Consider the following 23,293-nt stretch of genomic DNA (forward strand, 5'->3'; position numbering starts at 1 on the left):
GAATGTAAAAAAATTCCTCTCATCTATTAAGCTCCTTGACTTACAAAGCAATGCCTGAGAATTTAAAGACTGGTATAAGAAACAGCAGATTATAGGATGAAAAGCATGACCTGTTGGAATTTTGAATGGATAAAAGAGAATGTGCTTAAATTGAATTACGGCAGCTTGGCATCATATTCCCACTGGAGTACTACTGTCTTATAAAGGCAGTTAAAAAGTATAAACCAAGGATACAAGGAAGCATATACCAATATAGGATGCCATATGCTAATAAAAATTCTTTCTGTTAAGGTGCATTTCGCTCTCAGTGACAGACAGCTCTGCATGTGTTTTGAAGTGATTGTGTTACCAAAATTGGGATGATGATATAAATGCTATTAGTAAAACACCATGAGCATAGACTTCACCTCAGACTTTCTTCCCTTCCAGCTTTCTTGGGAAGACATAATATTGACACTTAGCCCCACATTCCAAAAATTGTCAAATCTAACAATTTGATTGGGACTTTAGATACTAGTTATTGTTAGTTGTTGGTAGTTTGTTTTGTTGGGTTTTTTTTAACTATGTAGTTATATATAAGAAAATAAATGGATTTTTTTTTTAACAGAGAAAGTATTTTTGTTACGTTTTAAACGTTTCAATATCGTATTTCCAAGTCTCTGTAAATCACATTCAGAACCTTCACTGGGAACCTACACTACTGAAATACAAACAGCCATAATATTTTGGCATTATTATGTGGAATTGCTGTTATGTGTTGCATCATGTGATAATTGTTGACGGCTAGGGTGACAAAGTTTATTTACGTGACAGCCTTGTGATGGAGTCTAACTCACAAAGCTTTGCTGACCTTTATCAGAAGTAAACAAGCTTCTTTTAACAGTTGTAAAAGGTGGGGTTTTTTTGACAAATCAGTTTCTATAGTTTTGCAAAGATTTCTGTTGGAACAAGGGTTTTATCTTTGGGTGTGAACTTCACAGCTTTACAAAAGGTGATAGTTTAAAAAATGAAATCAAATGAAATGAATTGATTTTAAGGTATTGTCACTAGTCAGTTTTGGCTGCCCAATTTGCATGCCTGATGACAAAAGTTTCATCTGTTCATATACCATCCTCTTAAAAAAACACTGGTTATTCAGAATTACAACAGTTCATTGTTTGTAATGGTCAAACCTGCAAGTTCAATGACATGTCATACCAGTTTCTGAAATACAATTCTAGCATTGCTCCTGCTGAAGATTTGTAATCTAGTGTTTGCATTTAGGTTTACAAAACTCCCTGACTGCATGGTGGTTTTATGCATTCCTTGTTTATATGCAGAGTAACAAATTAATACAATTTGTGAACACATTTGAAAATTTATCAGAAACTATGTTCTGTAGAAGTACAAATTTGTAAATAATTTTAAGAGAAGGCATTTAGCAGTAAAAGAAATAGCTCCCCCCAAACAATAAAATAAGCTGAATATTACAAAATTATATTTGTATTAATTATATAGCTGCATTATTCATTCCTGTCTTTGGGGTAAAAGATGTGGGTGCTCAGTTAAACATGCTGTTATTTTATAAGTGGGCCTATAGATACTGTAGTTTCTGAACTGCAGGGTCTGTCCAAGAGTACAACATTTTATGTTCTGAAGAGCACTTTATCTGTGCTGTAATTAAAGGAGAGGATGTTTGTTCTGCTTTTTGTCCCTTCTTCTGGCTGGGGATTTCCTACTGAAACAATGCAATGGCTACTTTTGTACTGAAAAATCACAAGGACATTAATTATTGTTTACACTTAAGTATTGATTGCCTAATCTTAAACCTTACATTAAAAAGAAAATAATAAGTAGCATAGTGTGTGAATGACCATCTTGTCTTGTATGAGGTATTCAAACACTTGTATGGATTCTGACTGTGCATTTTTTTTCAGGGAATGGTAAACTATACATGTTTGGCAGTAACAACTGGGGCCAATTAGGACTAGGATCAAAGAACACTGTGAGCAAACCAACGTGTGTTAAAGGTTTGTTTAATTTTTCTTTTTTTGTCTTTTTGAAAGGAGACCCTTGTGAAAAGGTACTTTATAAGATGCAGTTCCAAAATAACTGATTCTGCATTCTTTATTTCTCATGTGTAGCATATTACTGCACAAGCTCATAAAGGTAGCTTAAAAGGATCCCTGATTGATTTTCCATCAGTTCAAGATTCTGGGTCCTTTTGCGTCTGAAGACTACTTTAGATACATAGAATCCTGTCTTTTTTGAGGACTCTCATTTTATGTAATATTTGCCTTTTCTGACAAACCACATCTTCATTGTGACTGCAAAGACATTAATCAGATGCTCCATCTCTGCAGTGTTGTCTATGCATTAGAAATCAGAGTTCCAACAGCATTGTGTAACCTTCGTATCACTTTTGTCTTAGCACCTTTATAAATGAAAAAATCTATCAGGAACTCTCTACAAGTATTGCTACATTTTTAGCAAGTATAAGAAGTGCCCGAGGGGGCATAAATGTTAATATATTTGTATGAAGCAGTAAAATAAATGCCTATATTCTTTCATGTGTTGTAAAATGTTTTCATTGCACTGTTATCTTCTGGATCTTTCCTAGCCAGTTTTATCTTGTCAAACAAAACTAAGTCAATACTTTTTCCCCTCTCCCCTTACTTAGATCTATCCCATTAACACATTTCTTTTCACCATTAAATGTTTATCCTCATCCTTTCTGCCAGCAGATCGATCTGTTATCTTATTGTTAAAAACAAATGATCCTGCTTGTTCAAACTCTTTTCTTCCTGATTTAATTTATTCTACTGTCCTTTATCTGCTCCTCTCTCTATTTCACTTCAGAGGGAGAATGCAGCTCCTCTCAGGTTCACATCTTCTGTCAGCCATGTGAGAGATTGATTCTTACCTTGGCTTAAATGGATTGGGTGTCAAGTTTTGTTTTTACTGTCAAATTGCAATGAAGAATAAAAAGCGAAGAGAAGATGACAGCAATTCAAACCAGACCTGGCATCCATTGAAAAAAGTCACAAGGGGGGTATCTTTCTTCTCTTGGCAGTAGGCAGCAGGAGAAAGTCCTGGAGCTTTTCTCACGAGCTTTCAGTCATCACTTGGCATTGGGAATGGGGTTGCAAGGACACATTTCAGTTTCTGCTTGGAGCCAAATGGTTGTGGCTGCATGTTTTTTGAGAAAATTATCTTCTGGGACTTGACTAGAAACTAATGAAACTGGTTATGAAAAATTGCCAGCAATGTTGTAAATATAGCATGGCTTATCAAATACAATTGATTATCCTAAGTGGGAGGAAGGTTAGGGAGCACAGGCTTCTGAAGAGCTGACTAAGACCATCTCTGAAGTCAGAGGCAGAGTTTTGGGACATAAAGCAGCAGGAAGAAGCCAACATTGGAAGTGTTATGGTTCCAGCTTGGTGGCAGTGGTAGGTGTTGCATAGGATAGGCAGGAACCTGATTTGGACAATTTATGTTTGTGTCTGTGTGATAGACCAGAGACAGTTCATGCTTAGGTAGACAGATTTATTCGGTGACTTGGTGGAATGTACAAGGGATTTTAATCTGAATGTTATGGAGCTGATGAAAGTAGATTTGGAAGGACTGAAAAAGGGTTTGTGAAAGGGATGATGGTTGTTGGCTTTGTCTTGGACTAGGGCAGTGGAAAAGCAATTAAAGATATATTAGGTAAAAATAGTGCCGTTTTAAGAGCGTTGTATAGGGCACATGGACATGGCTGAGAGAAGATAAATTGTTGGCAATGATCAGTAATTGGAGAGAGGATGTAAAAGTCAGTGAGATTTTTTTCCTCTGTTTCTGAAATGGAGTGCACTTGCCATGGGAGAAAAGGCACCTCTGTATTCTCTCTTTCCCACCAAAATAACTCTTGACTCCTCTCGCATACGTTCCCAGTCTTTCACAGTGACCAGACTGCAGAGAAGTACATGCAATGGGTGGGTGGTAATTGAGCTGCAATTGAGACAGGATGGTATATGCAAAAATTCTAGGCACTAGTCCAGATAGGGCTGTCCTTAGCAATTGAGTTTAGTGATCAATAAGAGGGCAGTGCAGAGTAAAAGTCTAGCAAAAAAGGTAGCTGTGCATGACGAAGGAAGATAGAGATGATAAGACAAAAGATATGAAGGTGTGATTTTAAAGATCTAAGATAGTGGGAAAAGCGTAAGAGGGAGTTAAGAATAGTACTGTTAATGAAAACTGAAGACAGCTTCAAGCATGCATTTTGTCCTGCAACTTGATATATTCTTTGAGGCATATCCCATAAATGGTAAATTCTGGGGAATGTGGCATTGGGATGAAGTAGCCATCATCAAGTTAACCTGAGTGTCAGCTATAAGTTTTTAAGGTCTATATCTGTTTTCTTGTCTTGGGGGAATCCTGATTTAATAAGTCATGTGCTAGATTCTTGGGCAATGAATCTTGTAATCATTCTGTTGGTAAAAATATGAAAAAAATCAGAGCTCCCTCTAGAGCATAGAACATTTTGTTGTTGAACCAGCTATTAGCTTGTTTGTAACTTTTCCCCCCCCTTTGGCTTTAATTCATAGCTTTAAAACCAGAAAAAACAAAACTTGCTGTTTGTGGAAGAAACCACACTTTAGTTTACACAGGTATGTAACCTATATTATATACATATTAAAGATAGATTTCTTCCTTTGCTTTCATGCAAAATTACATTAGGAACCCCAGGAGTGTTGAGGAAGGAAAAATAAATGAAAATGGGACTGTTAAAACTTGGGGTTTTGATATCCAGTTCTTTGAATGCTTGATTTATTCTGAGCCAATGCATTTATAAAATAATGTTATATAGCAGTTTGCTAGCAACAGACAGATGAAAAAAATTCTTGCTGGCTTTTAAGGGGTGCTTAACAGTTATCAATATTTCGTTTAAGCCCTGTAAAGGTATATTTGTGGTTTTTATATGTCTGTACTCAAATTTACCTTTGACAAGTAATTTATCTTTATTAGTGTGAAATTATATATTTGAGTAAATATAGTAGAACTGAATGTTTTCAAGTCTTCAAATTTTTTTGCATTTTGGTTAGACATGGTAGTTGCTATTTCAATGACAAGTTGCTTTATTAAGCTATAAATAAATAAACTGTAAATTTAAACTAAAAAATAAGATGTTAGTGTACAGAGAATCAATGCAAATTCTTGTCATGCTTCTAAAATTTATGTAATGGAATAGCCATCTTTGTGGTTGCAATCCTTTAGCTTGCAGTAATGATATAAAGAGGATTGTTTGATTATTAGGAGGTTTATATATGTGGAGACCCCGAGCACTGTAAATAAGACTATTAGAATAAAACAGAACATTTTAATAACAGTTGAGTATGCAAGACTGCAGAGGGTAAATATTAGTCACTTTTAGTGTACACTCTGGCTAGATAATTTGTGGCCATTTATATAGCAAGGACCATTTATAAATTGTATGTCAGTTGCTTATCACATTTGTGTCTGTATTTGTGTTATTAATGGGCCTTATCTTTTTCATCATAGATGAGCACTTTAGATGTAAAACATACCAGAATTAAAAATATAAATCTTAAAGTTCTCTTAAGTTGAAGATATCAATCATCTGCTTTAACTTCAATTTTAAGATTCTAAAACAAAATAAAGACCTAGTTAATTAAATCAGAAGTGATTTAAATATTAAAATGAGTAAAATATTTCTAATAAAAACCTAAGCAAAAATATATTTCATTCACAGTACTCAAAACTATCAAGTTATGCATCTCTTTAATTTTTGTACTAATACAACTTCAGTTTTCTTGCCTGTGACATCATTTGCCATTTTCCTCCTGCTTTATCTTAAAATATACATTATTTGGGGAAGGAGCATCTCCTGGCTGCCAGGGCTACTAGTAGTCATTTTCTCAGAACTCTTGCAGAACTTCAGATTATATTTACTTTTTAGATCAGTCTCCAGAATGGTGGGAAACGCAGTCTAAGTACATGTAGGGCCTTTAGAAAGTTATGATCCACGTGTGTGCAGGAAAGCCTCCTTGCTAGCTACAACAGAAACTGCTAATGTCGACTCGAGGCTATTTCAGGGCAGTAGACCCCAACTTTTCTGTAATGTTTTTCCATCAAAAATTAAATTACTTGCTCCAGTTTCTCTGACTTTTTACCACTGGTGAGAATGTCTTCATTCTGTGTATTACATGTGCTTTTCTGTATGCAGAAAAAGGAAATGTGTATGCTGCTGGAGGTAACAGTGAAGGCCAGCTGGGATTAGGTGACACAGAGGAAAGGACCACATTTCATTTAATTAGTTTTTTTACCAACCAGCACAAGATTAAACAGCTAGCAGCTGGATCATACACCTCAGCAGCAGTAACTGGTAAGAGCAACCACTAATAAAATCTATTTATGTGTGTCCAGCCTGGTGTTCCAGGGAAACATTTATTCCAGCATTCTGTCTGCGTATGTGGGTGTATTTTCTATGCCTCCCTGTCTTCTTTCCCTAGTAACCATAGTCATTTTTTGATAGCCAATTGCCTATTTCAACACAGTCTGGTAAGGGGTGGCAGTCTCATTAACTTCCTACAGTTTTTGTGAAAGTAGACCTTTTCCATGAGCGATGGCCTGCAGTGGGAGCTCAACTTGTACTAGTTTAGTAGGAATCCTTACGGAGGAAAGACAGTATGAATACCCTCAAAATAGGAAAAATCTTCAGTTCATTTTGCAGGGAAGCCAGCTACAAAACATGAATCTTAGGAAAACTAAGTTTCTCTAATTCCAGTTCTTACTGCAACTATTTTGGTCTGCTGGTACAGGCTACGCGGATGTGTCATTACTAATTCTGAAAGAGGCGTATTTCTCCGATGGCAGAATTATACAATTGCGACGTGTTGAAGTCCGCACAGTTATAATACTTCCAGCCATTGGATAGGTGGTCCTTTATTACCCTATAATGTAATTTCTCAAGTTTTGCTATAAAGAAGTTGTTTCTGTACATGTTTAGGTTAAGTTATTGAGGCTGTCATTTCCGAACATGACAGAGAGTGTACGAGTGTACGAGAGAGATGCTAGCCTGCTCATTTGGTTTGTATTTTTTGGTGACAATTGCTAACATTCTCCTGAGATTTGTAAGTCAACTTTGACTGATTTTAGTTCCCAACAGCATCTCAGTAGCACTGTAGATGGTACGGGTTTTTTTATTCACAACTTATTTCCCACCAATGAGAAATATGCAGAGAGAAGATCTCATCTCTTCTAGAAAAATCTAGAGATTTTTCATGTTGTTCCCTACCTTTTTTTGTTTTTTTACTGCTGCCATTGGTCTTTGTGTCAACAGAGGCTGGTCTTAATAACTGTGGAACAGCTATTGTGATAGTTTAAGGAAAACAAAATGAAGCTGGGCAATATAATCACCTGTGAAGAGAACTGAAAGATAAGGCAAGAATAAGTGAGATGTGTACCGAAGTCAGAACAAAGAATGAGTTTGGAAGAATGAGAAAGTGGTGACTTGCTACTAGAAATGAGAAGATGCTTTAAATTCACCGTAATATTTTCATGCTGACCTCTGGCAACTGAATTGTCTTACACACTCAATCTTCCTCTTTTTGAAGGAATGTTTTTACATAGTACTTTTCTGTTGCTACTTATGGTCTAACATCAGTTGATGACTAAGTGTTCTGTGTCACTTTTGAGAAGCTTAAGGGATACTCTCTTACTTCAGGCTGTTTTGCTTCATTGTGCTAAATACCATTTTATGTCCCTGAGATCATGACATCTAGTAGTATCATACACAGAGTTTATGAAATGCTCTTAAATGGCTAGATTAACTTTTTATTAGTTTTGGTTTTAAATCAGTTAACTATCTGTGTCTTCATTTTAGAGGATGGGCAGCTTTTTGTGTGGGGTGACAATTCGGAAGGTCAGATTGGCTTGGCTGATGAAGCCTGTGTCAGCGTCCCTTGTCAAGTGGATGTTGGAAAACCTGTTTCCTCTGTATCCTGTGGATATTATCACTCTGCCTTGATAACAGGTAAGAGAATGGGAATAGCGGTTAGTGGAGACAAGTCAGTGGTTCTCAAATTGTTGTCTTTGTAAAGGTAGCTAATGAGGCATTCATTACCTTTGAAACTAGATATGCCATAGTTGCTAAAAACTGCCATGTGGCAGAAAGTCATTTATGCAATTTTGTGTCACATTGGGAGATTTTACCAGAGACCAGTTCTCTAAAAAGTGGTCCTAATTGATTTATTTGGGAAACTTGTATGTAAACTACTATATAATTGTCTAGTATTGTTGAATTAACAAATTAACTGCAGTTGATTTTCTGCATTTTCACATTGTTTCACATTTCACATTTTCACGTTGTGCAAAAGTATATTAGAAAGAATGACTGTCTTACCCCACTTTATTTTTATGAAGGTTATGACAAATGTTGTGGATTAGTATTATGGTTTCAGTAATCCAACTTTTCTTGAGATTATTCATTTTTTTGTGATGATCAAATAATCATCTTCATCTTCTCTAGAAATATAAATATTGAACGGACTTCCTATGTTTTGAGGAAAAATTAATCTCATTTGCTAGCAATGCAAGATTGTTGTCAAAGTTTGATGCTATGTCTTAAATTTTAAGTTTTTAAGTCAGTTAAACAGGCAGTGTACGATATGAGGAGAAGCATACACTACAGTAATTTCCAAACCAACCAACCTCTCTGTTGCTTTCCACCTCTCTCTTCCCACCTTTCTGTTGGTTTCCAAAGTGATGATGCCACTCATTTTTTAATAATGCCAATATGGGTGAATTTATCAGTCAGTGCTGATGGTATTATATATGAGCAGCCATGAATTCCTGTCAGCCATATAGATCTACTTTATTAAGCTTTAGAGGTTAGTCCCCTCAGAGTAATTAAGGATTTCAAAGGATCAATAGTTTTGATTGTAAAGCTTTTAATGGGTATGCAGGAACTATTCCATCAGATACTTTTCTCAGGTTACTTGATAAATGTTACTTTTCCACATACAATATCTATATAGGTTTCTGAGAATATGCTATTAACTCTTTCTGTGAAGAGAGAAGTTGTCCACCACTCTTCTTATAGTGGACAAATACTACTTAGGTGTTACTCTGGTAGTGTGCAACTTTTATTACAGATGCTTCATTACAGTAAATGAATGAAGTGCCTCTGACTGATCAGGAGCTCAGCACCCGTTAGGAAATCTACAGCTTCCTGAACTTGAAATAAATGGGGAAAAAAAAAGATCCTTACTTCAAGGATATAGTAAGAAGGTGTGTATTTCTGCCTTGGAGCCAAGAGCTGAAGCTCTGACAAGACTGCAGTGGGATGTGACAAAAGCTCTCATTAGAAGAAGGGTTGAGGACAAGCATCTAAGAGCAAGGAGAGAACACTGTGTGCCAGGTGCTCTAAGGAAGTGGAAACTTTTAATGGAGGGGGATGAGAAAAAAGGATTAGGGTAGCAGCTGGGTAAGAGAAATGGAGCCTCTTAAAATATTAATAAGAAGATGAATTGGTTATCACCTGTGAAAATGGGGAGTTGTTGAACCCCTTACTGTTTAAACAGGCCTGGTCATGAGATGGAAAATCTTAATTTTCAGCCTTAGTATCTGCAAATCCAGCACAAATTGGGCTTCAATCTATCTCGCTGAAAGTACTGACACGCAGATGGCCTCTTTTGTGGTGAAAGAAGAAATATTTTTTTGTTATTTTCCTTTGGGCCCTTGCTGACAGTTTTATTTGACTGATACTTTTAACTACCATAGAAATTTAGTGTTGGACATCCAGGTACTTTTACTGAATTGATCTTCTGTTGCACTAGTGTCAGTGTATATCCAGACAGTGTTTAAAAACAAAGCTTATGCATTTAATCTAAGTGTACCATAGTCACACATTATTTTAGCTATGAAGTTAGCCATTCAATTATGAATTTGGAAGTTCTGCAAGCTGAGTTTGAGTACAAATGTCGTTACCTTATTTTTCTTACAGCCTAGTTAGGAGGAAAGTCAAGGCACTATGCTGTTAAAAGATTTTGCTTAAAAAAAGGTGATTCTTTTAGTATTATTAGGATTCTTTTTTCACTTATGGAAAACACTTGCCTGTAGGACTTGCTAGACTGGCTTAGAACAGTGGTTCACATCCTCAGTATTCTGCCTCTGAGGGGTGGTAGAACATAACAAACTAAATAATTGTGGAGTATTTGGAATATTCATATTACATGGATAGGAGTTTTTTCCCCCCGAATTGCCAGTTAGTCATTGAATTATGCCTTGAAGTATGTTTAAAAGTTTGCCTAGCACAGGGAGTTTTCCATATATTTTTATTGTATGGTTTCATCTTGTATACTAGAACTTAGAGTGATTAGTGTTATTTTTAATATATACTTTTGGAGGAAACATCTGGAAAAGAGGTGGTTCTGTATTTCCGGAAATGAAATTTGAACTGTTCAGGTGAGTGTATAATCTGTATTAATTCCCTCAATGTCAGTAAAGTATACCAGAGGAACTTTCTTAGATTGTGGTTGCTGTTACTATGGAAGAAATGGGAGAAACACTGTTAACAGAAAGCTTTCAACACCTGTAACTTATCAGTTATTAGAATACTATAGAATTACTACATTTTGACTTTTTAAATATGACTTGTGCATAAAAAAGCATCAAATAATATACTATCTTTAATAATAAAACATAGTTGCAGGATGTAGGACTTGATACATGTTGCCAGGCTGAACTGATGAGCATGACACCATATGGTTCCCTTTCTTAATGTATTTACGTTTGACATAAGCTGTATACTGGCTAAGCAAACTGTTAGGATCACAGGCATATCTGGGTTAAAACTGAAAGGTGGTTAATGAGGATATAGAATACATAGTATGGTCACAGAGTGCCCTCTCCAGGGCAGGATGTTCATTAATAAGAGACTATTGAGAAAAAAAGTGGTGAAGTATGGATTCCAGCTTTTTTTTTTTTAAACTAGAGTTGTTATTTCTTTGAAACAGCTGGTTTTAAAAAGATTTTTTAGTAGGCATTTGTCTTTAAGGTGTTTAACTACTATAAAGCCAAGTGCAATGTCAGTGTAAAGTAGAGTAGAATCCTGATGCAAACCTTTAGTAGATAAAAGCATGTTTTATGGAAATTGTACAGCATTCAATTATCTGAATTTGTACGTCAATTCTACAACACTGCCCCCACCCCCGAAGTTTCTCTTACCTAGTAGTTCCAAAAAGATTATTTGTCATCTTTCTTACTTTGGGTTTTTAGAATGCCTTCTTTGCAGATGATAATTCAACTATTAAATATGTCAGTCACCTGTATTCTACCATGTACACGTGGGCCCCACTGATGCCAAAAGTAGTTGTGGAATAGAACAACAGAATATATCCCAAATTATTTTTAATAAAAAACACTTCTGAAATTTAGACTAGGCACAAGGACAGGCAATGGCTGGCTCATTTCCATATGCAAATTAGGAAGACGGTCTAGTTACTCACTTCATGTTTGAAACATGATTGTTTGATCCCTTTTCCTCTCACTTTGCATTCTTCAAAGAGTTCCATTGAAAAGAAGTTTTTAGTTTATAGTTTCCAGCCCTCTTTAGGACTTTTTCCCAGTATCTGTTTCCTTTCTTTTTGCAGACCTGGGACGTTAGGTCCCCATGTTAGAGGTATGTTCTCAAACAAAGCAACAGAGAAGGAAAGAGCTGAAAGAGTGTAGCAATGATTTTGAGTCCATATACAGATCTTTACTTGACTAGTCTTTGGCCACACTCACTCAAGAGGGGACAAATTTTCAGACAGCATTAAGCTTGGCAAGCATATATAGCTCATTTGTCCACTGGAAGAGGTGAAGAGCAGGAAAAGCCAATGTATCTAACCACTAGTGTGGTGTCTAAAGCAGAATGACATTCATGGAGCCAGAAAGGAATTGAATATATTAGACCTTTTCTGGTGTTACCCCTGCCTGAACTGTTACTATAAGCAAGGTCAAGATAGATTCTCACTGAGAAGATGTCTTTTCATAGCAAGCTTCCTTGAATTCCTTTTTTTAATGTAATTTTGTCATTATTTTTAAGGACCAGTTTTAAAGATCATCCATTCCACAAAGACTTCCATGCTCAGAATTCCAGCTTTTGAGGTGGTTTCAACTGATTTGGTCTTGAATAAATACATACTTTTTTTTTTTTTCCTTCATTTATTCAAGGGATCGTAGAGTGCTCCAAGTCTTTTGTCTACTGCCTTCATTTGCCACCAGCCGGGTGTCCTATCTTCTGTCATCTGCAGTATGCCCATTTGTCTTTGAGGGGCAAAGATATTTGCTTGCCCATTTCCTTGACACACTCCTGTGACCTAAAGTTTAGTGATACAGAAAATATGCCACATTAGGGAAAGTTCAACACATGAGAATGTGACTCATATGAGAGGAGAAAATTAAATAACCAGTTTCCATTGTGAACAGAATGTCCTTAAAATGCAGATGTACTGCACACATACTGTACTCAAAATTTATCTGGGTTTGACTGGATTCTTTTTATGCTTGATAGCTATTTTTCATAGATTTTAGACTATAGTTTGCCTTAAAGGGATGTGTAATGTATTCAAAAATTGCTTTAATAAATCGGTTTATCTTTGTTAGCTGGATTATTAAGTTTAAAAAATGTAATAAACTTGATTAGTTTGGGAAGTCAATGGAAGCTTGGTCATTTGAATCTCTAATCCTATTAATTAGATTGTGATTGGATTAATATTTGCTGTGCAGTAGTGTTTAAAAAGAAGTGCTGGTCTCTTCAAAGGGAACTGCATAAGTAGTTAACTCTCAGGTGCTTTTGGGGGTTTATCAGCTTGTTTCTAGAAATATATGGCAGATCCAAGAGTATTAAAACAATACTTACCTTCCAAAAAATGCAGGGTTCTTTTTGTTGTTGGGTTTTTTTCCTTTCTTTTCACTTAGAAACCCTAATAAAATCTCTTTTTGTCAATAGAATGTTTTGGTTACAGAAAGCCTCACATTGCAGTTGATTTTTTTTGTTGTTAATTGGGCTGCTGTTTTAGAATAGAAAATTGATGCTGCTGCAAATAACTGCAAAGTGTCAGTGGCTGAAGCCTGTTCAGAGTATTTCTGCACATAGATAAAAGAATAAAGATCAGAATTAAAACAGAAAATCAAACTGAACAGAGAAGCCTAAACATAGTCCATCATTTAGAAATTAAATGAAATATACTTTTCTGCAGCTGTGATCTGCAGCTTTTCTTAAAAAACACAGACAGATTGCAATGACTGCAAAACACCTCTTAGAGAAGAAGTGTAGAAGAATGCAACAAAGGTATGTCTGCACAGATACATGCAGTTAAATGAAGTATTATAATATTATTGGGGTAGTTTGTGTGTGCAGGAAAAAAAATGTCAGAATGATAGAAAAAATAAGGACAGCTGGGAGGATGGGGTTACACCTCTGATGATGATATTTGGGAAATACAGCGGCTATCCTGTTTCATTGTCTTGCTGAAGAGAATGTAGCTTTGTGAATAGATTGTGGGTGGCTACTCTTAATAGCCTGAGCCCTGTGAAACCCTGCAGGAAGCTTGACATTGAGTAAGTTCGTATTATTGTCATTCCCTGATTGCCTCTCTGTGCAGTTAGAGCATTCAGTAAAGATAATAAGTCCAGTTCCTAGCCTTAGTGGCCCAGGAGCATAGTACTTGAAGAATCTGTGTCGTTTGAGCCAGCAGTGTGCCCAGGCGGCCAAGAAGGCCAATGGCATCCTGGCCTGTATCAAAAATAGCGTGGCCAGCAGGACTAGGGAAGTGATTGTGCCCCTGTACTCGGCACTGGTGAGGCCGCACCTCGAATACTGTGTTCAGTTTTGGGCCCCCCACTACAAGAGGGATATTGAGGTACTGGAGCGCGTACAGAGAAGGGCAACAAAGCTGGTGAAGGGTCTGGAGCAGAAGACTTATGAGGAGCGGCTGAGGGAGCTGGGACTGTTTAGCCTGGAGAAAAGGAGGCTGAGGGGAGACCTCATCGCTCTCTACAACTACCTGAAAGGAGGTTGTAGAGAGGTGGGGGTCGGTCTCTTCTCCCAGGTAACAAGTGATAGGACAAGAGGAAATGGCCTCAAGTTGCGCCAGGGGAGGTTTAGACTGGATATTAGGAAATTTTTCTTCACCGAGAGGGTTATCAAGCATTGGAACAGACTGCCCAGGGAAGTGGTTGAGTCGCCATCCCTGGAGGTATTTAAAAGACGTTTGGATGAGGTACTTAGGGACATGGTGTAGTGGGTGGTTTTTGGCAGTGTTAGGTTTATGGTTGGACTCGATGATCTTAAAGGTCTTTTCCAACCTATATGATTCTGTGATTCTGTGATTCTGTTGTGAGAGGCAGAAGTGATCTTGGAAAATATGGAAACCATATAAAATAGTCTGGGGTTTGTTTGACTAAGGCAGAGGCTAGATTTCTTAGGTCTTGTAAGCTTTACAAATAAATGTTGTGCCATCAAAGTTAGGTTCTAAATCTTTGCTGGAAGTGCTGGGTTGCAACTTTATGTTGAGGCTTAGGACCCATTCTCCATTTAAAGCAGGAATTCGGCTTTTATGAAAAAAAGTCCTTTTTATGGTTTTTGCTCTTTAAGTATGTCATACATTTTTTTCAGAATTTTTAAGTTAACTGATAAATTTATGCATTTAAATTAATTTGAAGCTGAGGTATCTTAAAAATGCATAACCTCTTTTTTTTTTTGTCCTGAATGAACTCACCATAAAAGACATACTTAGATTCTACTTGTAGTTAAAATTCATTGAAAACCTATCCTCAGGCTTCCTTTGAAGAAAATAGATCATAATTTAGACCATTTTATTTTGCTTATTGTGGACTGTGGATACCAAAGGTAACATACATCACAGGTCAGCATGACTGCTCCAGAATTACTTCCTCTGAGAGGATGGGAGGAGAAGCACTGCTTTATTAAAAGACATAGTAGTTTAAGGATTTTCAGAATGAATCAAAGCCCTTCTGATGGAGGGTCCTGGCAAAAACAGTCTGTGCTGCTCTGTTCTATGCACCGACTGCAGTAGTCACGCTTTAGCACAAAGTAATCAAGAGCCAGGTGCCACAAAGTAAAAAAAATACATATCACTGGCAAAAGAGGTTTCCAGGAAAAACATTTTGAATCTAGTTTATCTATTGGATTTACCAGATGATTTAAATGAAAATGTATTACTAACTAGTTGTCCCATAGTTATACAAAATGAAGATGCAGTTTTGCAACCTGAAATTCTTGCTCGTTTTTTATTCATGCAAAAGGAAATTTTAAATGAGTGTATTGCCAGAGTAAAGTTCAGGAAGATTCAATAAAAGTGACACATTTCTTACTGACACCAGTTTTGACTTTCTCATAATCAGAATTAAAAATTCAAGAAGATAAAATCCCTTTCTGGTCTTCGCTTGGTATGCCCAAGTTTTAATAAACTTCAGTTCATTTTGAATCATATCCTTCAATTTTTATTAACTTGTTTTTAATAATTTGACTAATCTCATTTGCTTTTTAGAATGCATATGTAGCTTCATTTTTTCTACTTTACATTTTTATTCATATGTTTACTTTTAGCTCTTCTGTATTTCCCGTTTCTGTGTAGGGTTATTTTTTTGGTCATTGTCATTGTCCTTAAATTCCCGAATTTTAAGTTGTGGCTGACAAAGTGCAAGAAAAAAGCCACAAATGTAGCAGCTATACAAATGGAGGAATATTCACAAAGGCTAACAGAAAACTAGTAATAAGCTTGTTTTCTTATGCTCTGCCTGTGTTCAGTGGAGAGGGGGATGGACTTCTCTAATGGTGAATTCTGAACACCTAAATAAGGCTTCAGCTTTGAAACTTTCTTTGAGCTCAGCTGTTTTCATTGTCTGTGGGGAAAGACCAGCATTTTTAAGATTAACCCAACTTTCATGTTGGCAAGGAATTCATAGCTTTTGAATGAGAATCTCTCAGATACTTGTGCATCATGCAGTAGTAATGCCTCTAAATGCTGTAAAAGTACATTTGTGAACAGTAAATGTATCCCTCTGAAAATACTGAATGTATCCCTCTGAAAGTAAAAGTACATTTTGTACTGAAGTACAAATCTGCGTGTTTCCAAAAATACTGTAGATGGGTGCTTCTGATGACTGAGCTTTAATAATGGAGCATACGTCTGGGGTTTGTTATTATGTTGATTATGCAACCGTAGCTCTCTCTGAATTTCCTTTAGCAGGCAGCTCCTACACTAGTTTAAACATTTCTTTATCTTGGACTAGCTCCATGTGAGAGTTTTGTTTATCCTTGTGCTTTGTTATATCCAACTGGGATTAAAACCCAAACTTTTTCTTACATAATAGTGTGTGATGATTTTTTTTGTAAGTAATTTCAAATTGAGATTGTGGGCCACAATTTGCTGTGAGGACACTACTCCACAGCTGATCTTTTTCAGGAGTGGAGAACACTCAGCTGTTAACTTGAAGCTTTCCTGGCAGTAAGGAAATGTTTTCTACCTAAACCTCACTCTGACCTTTTAGAATAGTTGGGGGCCCCTTAGCATGGAAAATCAGAAATGTAGATGTAGATAAATTGTAATAAAAAAATGTAGATAAATGTAAAATGTAGATAACGTAAAAGATGTAGATAAATGTATGTAAAATTGTAAATTATAAATATAGCAATGGAAAGTACATTTTACATGTTCCATTTTTAACAAGGGTAGAAGGATATATAGAATGCTGTCATGAATGGTAATTCAGTGAAAAAGCAAAGGGAGGGATTGGAAAAGAGAAAACAAAGGAAACTTGAAAGTAAAATGAATTACCCAAATTTGAGATTGAACAGTTTTTGAACTGGTTTCTTAAAAAGTCTGCATGAATGAGAAGGGTCTTCTTGTATTATTATGTAAGATCAGAAAGAAGTTACAGGAAGAGATCTCTAAAGACCTCTCAGTATTTTTTTGAACTTAATTCTGGTGGAGTTATTGCTATGGAACCACTGCTGTATTCCTGTTGTTGGATATATGGCTCTTTTCTTGCTGTGCAGACCACACACAGTTCCATGTCATTTACTCTGCTTTTTTCTTTTTTTCTCTATATCTTACAAGAAGAAAGTGTGTATTTTCCATCAAAATTCCATGCAAAATGATTTTCTGTTTTAATTGAGATTCTTACAGGCAACTTCAGTTGACGTAAATACTGATTACAGAGGGAATCATAATTTCTCAGAAGCAGGATGTATATGATTTTGTTTTTCCCTTGGCTAGATTCCTTGCAGGCTAAATATTGTGGTTCTCATCTTGGAGGGGGCTAAGATTTAGCCCCTTCTTGTCCCATCAAAGCAGACTGGTTTGCACAGCTGTGTGGACATTATACAAATATGTTCAATTATCCTTTAATGTTCATACACTTTTCTATCTTACTGATTTGTGTCTGCAGCAGTCTTGACAACCCATCCTTGCTTCTGAGTGCATGCTGGAAATCCTGCTCTGTTCTGTATTTTCACAGGAGATGGTGAGCTCTATACTTTCGGAGAACCTGAGAATGGGAAACTGGGATTATTGCCTGAACAGCTGAAGAACAATAGAGTCCCACAGCCTGTACTGGGAATTATGGAAAAGGTTAATAAGGTTGCTTGTGGTGGAGAACACACAGTGGTGCTGACAGGTATGCAATTTAACTGGCTTTTTTTACAGCCCTGTAACTTATTCAGTAAACTCAATTTACTTTACAGAATTTACATCCCACTGAAATGTAAGATGCTGTAGTGATCCTAACTGGAAGGCCACTGTACATCAAGGAGGTAGAAATCCTTGTAACAGTTAACCTAAACGCAGGCCTGTGCTGTGCTGTGCATATAGTTTGATGTTCAAGCCTGTGCTGTGCATGTTCCTTTGCTGGAGGATAAACTTCGCCAGCTAATTGTAACAGAGGAGCTTACCGTCAGCTCCTGCTTCGTACCAGTGGTTAAACCTCCTGCATGCCCTTGCCTTTATCTAAAACTTCAGCAGCAAGTTCCCATGTGAACGCCCTTTTTATGTGACAGTATAAACAATGAATGGAGTTGATTTGCTTGTAAGAAAATCCCATAAGAGCTGAAATGACCAAAATGGGGTAACCTTCCACGGATGGGATCTGTGTAGCATGCTGTGACTGGCTGTTCAATTCCACACAGCTCAGGATTCCCAGCATCTGAAGAGACATGAGATTATTGATACTATCTTCTTTTTCTTTATAGTCTTAGCTCCAATAAATAGCATTTTAAGAGATACTTTACAGAGTCTGAGTGCCTTTCTTACTGGAATTGTAAAAAGCCAGCACCTCCTAGTGCAACACGGATGATAGATGTTTCTTTCCTCTGAGGAGCTTGAAAGTGATATTGGTGTGAGGGGGGAAATTTTAGAGGAAAGCTTCCATTCTGTAGTAAATTTAAATGACCCTGAATATTTAGGAAGGCATTTAGGAAGTCACTTTTCAAGTAGCTGTCTGTTAATAGTGATGGAGATTCACAATCTACTGGATGCCTAAATGAATTAAATATCTCTTGTGGTGATACAGAATTTGCCTGTGACTGAGCAGAATCTTTAGCATACATATAAAACTAGTACAGATACAGACATTCAACATATCATACAAGTTACAAAGATCAGCAAGTACAACAGTTACGTATTAGTTCACAGAGTTGTATGTATAGCACTTGGAAGATGAAATATGGTGTATATTACTGTACTATGAAATAGTTGTATGCCAATGGTAAATCAGCTTTTCAAAGAGATATATGCAAGGCATTGCTAGTTCTTTATTTCCACAAGTTCTATCCTGAACTATAGTAGTATAGAAGCAGGAAAGGGGAGTTTGAGTTTGCCCACAGATGATTTAAAAATATCAGCTTTGGCTTGTAATGAATTCCACAGCTGTATAATATGCCTGTAATTAGTGTCCTACCTACCAAAATGCAAAAACTATAAAAACCAGGTAGGATGTATAGACATCAGTCCTTAAATGTGTATTTTGAAAATGTTAAAGTCATCTCTTGTCAATCTGGTGGAGTGCCTTTAAGGTTATGTAACCAACATTTCTAAAATATAAATTGAAATTCTAACTGAAATTGTAAGTAATATGATGTGGTATTGTACTGCAAGCCAGTGGAGAGAGTAAAGGTGGAAGTGATGTTCTGGGAAAGGTTATGTGTAATGATGAGTCAAGCTGCAAGATTCTGGGTAGGTTAAAACTCCTTTGGGAAGATTATGAAGAGGAAGTAACAGTAGCGAATCCAGGAAATAATGCAAACATTTGTCTACATTTCAATGCCTTTGTCCTTCTTCTTCCACCAACATACAGTCTTACCCTGGCAGTATTCTATGTCATAAAATAAATTTCTTTATATGAAATCAGATTATCATTATTAGGAAAAAAATTACCATAAATTTGGGGCCAGCAAATGTGTAAGTCATAGTATTATTTTATGGGTTATAAAGTGAAGTTCTGCTGAAAGAATTTGATTATCATTACTGATTATTTTTTTAACCATAAATCTGAAGCCAACCAATAGATATTTTGTTTTACTGGTATTTCATGTGATAAAATTTCACTATAACAAATTACTGTTACAGAGATTTAGTAGGAAGATGTAGACCTGCATGATGTCAGCATTATAGTGAAAACTATGCAGGAGCTAGAACAAGGAGGCAAAATATAAATGCCAAAAAACAAATACAGTGAAGAAAACACCATAGTAAGTCAGTGTCTTAGTATGCAAGGTTTACTTGCCTATGGAAATAGATTTTGTAGTAGAAGGCAAATAAGAAATTCAGTGCTGGCTTAGCTGGCAGTTGATGATCAAAGTTTTGAGTGCCAGAAGATCAGTTGAGTCAAGAGAAGAGGAGGACAATATCCTCCAACAAAATACATTTGCCTAAAGAGTAACAGTTGTTGTGATAGTTGTTGTGATGAGTGGAAGGTCAGATAGATGTATTTTAATGTGATTCAGCTAATATTAAATAGGCTACAGCTGTGAACTTCTGCCTAAGACACTTTGAACAAAAGAGTAGAGGATAATGGAAATACTGTCTCAAGTGAAAGATACTTCGTCAGGAGTGTTGACATACAGAAATTTTTCTGGCTCAAAACAAAATTTGGGGAAAAAATTGGGAAAAGAGATAGATTTGGACACTGTAATAATTTAAAAAGTGAGTGTAGCATACATGAATTGTAGGCTTTGCATCAGAAACTTAACTTGAAATCAGTACTGAAGTTTATATTGCATCTTGAGATGAAGTGGTGTGACCACAAATTGAGATTTCTGATGAGGGATATCTCTTTAAAGAGAAGCAGAAACATTTATACCTCTTTTAAGCTCATTTTCCTAAATTAAGAAAGTAGTACAATTTTGAAGAAATTCTGAATTTCATGTATCATCTTCTGTGAAAATGGGTGCTGCTTGGCTTTAGTAACACAATATATACTGATGCGGTTTTCATATTTTCAGGGTCTTCCCAGTCTTTCAGGGTGTGTCATTTCAGTCTTAAAAAATAAGAAGCGAGTGTCTGACTATGGTATATTCCGCTGTTTCATCGATCTCATTTAACATAGGAATAGGATAGGAGAAAATGTCATATGGAGAAGCTGTTGCACATCTTGGCTCATTTCTCGTCATCAGTTCTACTTAGGGTTTATCAAATTAGAAGAAAGTATAATCCAGTTATCTTACTGAGTACGAGGCAAGTTTCTTCCTGACTCTCATACATAATTAGTCTATTCCAAAGCGCTTCATTTGATTTCTTTTTTATGACTGTCTTATCTATTCTATTGGCAATTTTGTATGGTAAGAACCACTGTTATCTGGGTTATTAAATCAAACTACTGTTTGGAATCTCTGCAGCAATATCAGAGTAAATGGTAGAAAGTATATGTTAAAATAATTCTTTTTTTTGCTCTGAAATTTCCCAGAGAAGAAAAAATTAAACTGTTGAGAGCAGTGATTTGGAAAAAAACTTTTTAAAGATACAAGGTTTTAGAAATGTTGAATATGGTATGGAAAACCATCTTCTTTACAAGTCTTATTGTTACTTCTGCCTTTAATATTTGCAGTTATTCTAGAGAATAAACAGAATCACAGTTAAAAATTCTATCATGCAAAAGCTTTCTCTCACTGTAGCAGCACAAACCTATTCATTTCATGACAGTCTATCAGCCAGTTCAAGAAGATCATATCCTCATCCCAGATGATTTCTCTCAGAGACTAAAAAGACCGCATCCACTACCCACAGTGCTTGCAGATACTTCCTACTGAAAATGAAAGCTATTAGTATCGTTACTTTCCAAAGAAATATGAGAGAGCAGCAATCCCAATTTGTGTACTTTTTCAATAAAGCTTTTATAAAAGTAGAATAACAATAACTTGTGAATCTAGAAATTGGAGAAGAAACAGATGATTGGGAGTGGCCTTAATATCTTCTATTTTTTCAGATGATGACAGATCCTCTGGGAATAATCCTCTCTATAAAAGGATATATTACCTCCTTTTATTCTCTGAAGGGAGGGAAAGCAAAGATACCTCTTCAAAGGAAAAAGTGAAGCACTCCTTCGAGAGTAGATCATTTGACATAACAATACAGCACATTAGTGCATTAGTATGTAAAATGTTGGATTTTTCATCTTCTGTCTCAAGGTCTTTTTAAAAGAAAAGAAAGTCAAGATACCCTTTTGAGAGAGAATGAAAAGGATCAAAAAGCTCTACCTTTTCATGACAGAACTGACTGTTCAAACCATATAGGATTATCTAGATTTTTCAAACCATTCTTAAGTCTGTATACTATTTATACTGAAATCCCCAAATCCAATTACTAGCTCTCATAAAACTGAGTATTGTGTTGACAGCTGATTTTTACAGTAACTTTTTTCAGCATAAGCTGTTTAAAAATAAAGCTATTGTAAGAGTGAATAGCCCATTGGCATAATAGTAGTAGTAGTAGTAGTAGTAATAATAATAATAACAATAATGATGTTCAAGGGAAATGAATCTATGTGGAGAGATATAAGCATACCTGTCTGTTTCTGTTTTTCTTCCATGGATTTTTAACTTTGTCTATAGCCTTAAATACATAGCAAGGAATGCATGAATCTTAAAAACATTCTTGGAGCTCACTCAGTTCTTTCAGCAAATAGCATGTGTTAAAAAAAAACCCTGAAAGCTATATAGATTTTTGCCTAGGACTATTTTATTTGTAGTGACAACGGTCATGGAGATTAAAGAACTGTTATGTACTCCAGAAGATGCCTGCAAAGGTGGAAGATACACAATTACAGGGAAATATCCCTGTTCTTCCAAAAAAGAAAATGTAGGAAGTGAAGGAGAAGCAGTCCCAGCACTCAAGTGCTGGAGGTCACTTGGGACAGCGAAGCCATTGGCTTCTGTGCAAGCTCTGAAACCATTTCTCTTCATACTTCAAGGGCCCTTCGCATGGGCTGCTGCTGTGGAGGCAGCAGTTCCTTCCTCGAGGCCCAGACAGGACTTGTGTTCTGTTTCTTCTGGGTGCTGTTGATATGGCTGAGCCTTCCTTGCGATTCATTGATGTGCTGGAGGCAGTGCTGCTTCCCTCGTGCTGCTGTGGCCATAGGTCTTTCCTCTCCCCTTGTACCACTCTCGTGCTGCCTTGACCATTCCACAGGAAACTGTATCAGCAAAAAACCCCCAAAACCTGGCTTACTGAGCTGAGCTGGCTCACCACACAGCCAGGTGGACAGCAGAGACGGTGTAAGTGAGGACTGCAGAGAGAGAATGGGGAGCAAAATCTACCCGTTTGCTGGCAGTGTGTTTCATTTCTTTCATCCAACCATATCCTTACTGGGACTGAGGACAGTAAGAAGAAGGTGACAGTGAGGCGGTATCCCCTTTTGGATACATCCTGTAGGCAAATTCAAGTTCAGAATGATGAAATTCACCTCTGTCATTTTATCACTAAGTCCATGAGGTTGCTTTGCCATAGACTTCTCTTTCCATGTACTTATAATGACAGATTGGAGGAAATACCTCGTTTCTGCTAAATGGGATTCTTACTGTGGTTTGGCCTCACTTCTGCACCAGAGTGGTGAATCATTTAAGATAGGTGCATTGTTTTTGTCCTCCAAGCGAATTTTAGGAGGAGCAAAATTTAGGTGCCCCTGGTCTATAAGGGCAGTAGAAAAAATCATTCTTATAAAGGCACTCTAACCTGGTTTTGGATTGGCCTGTTCTCCTCATTGTCAGGAGTTGGGGAAAGAAAATAGTTTCCTATACTTTTAAAGT

The 23,293-nt window shown here is 36.5% G+C and overlaps 1 protein-coding gene across 1 annotated transcript in view; it reads left to right on the forward strand.

Annotated features, from left to right (window-relative positions):
- RPGR (retinitis pigmentosa GTPase regulator) overlaps positions 1–23,293 on the forward strand; it is a 43,691-nt gene that overhangs the window by 8,312 nt on the left and 12,086 nt on the right. The window contains exons 3-7 of the mRNA XM_075520496.1: positions 1,917–2,009; positions 4,569–4,631; positions 6,209–6,367; positions 7,868–8,017; positions 17,515–17,673. Of these exons, the coding sequence (XP_075376611.1) occupies positions 1,917–2,009; positions 4,569–4,631; positions 6,209–6,367; positions 7,868–8,017; positions 17,515–17,673 (624 nt within the window). The remainder of the gene's footprint in view (positions 1–1,916; positions 2,010–4,568; positions 4,632–6,208; positions 6,368–7,867; positions 8,018–17,514; positions 17,674–23,293) is intronic.

The sequence above is a fragment of the Mycteria americana genome, chromosome 1, assembly GCF_035582795.1.
Source record: "Mycteria americana isolate JAX WOST 10 ecotype Jacksonville Zoo and Gardens chromosome 1, USCA_MyAme_1.0, whole genome shotgun sequence".
NCBI lineage: Eukaryota > Metazoa > Chordata > Aves > Ciconiiformes > Ciconiidae > Mycteria > Mycteria americana.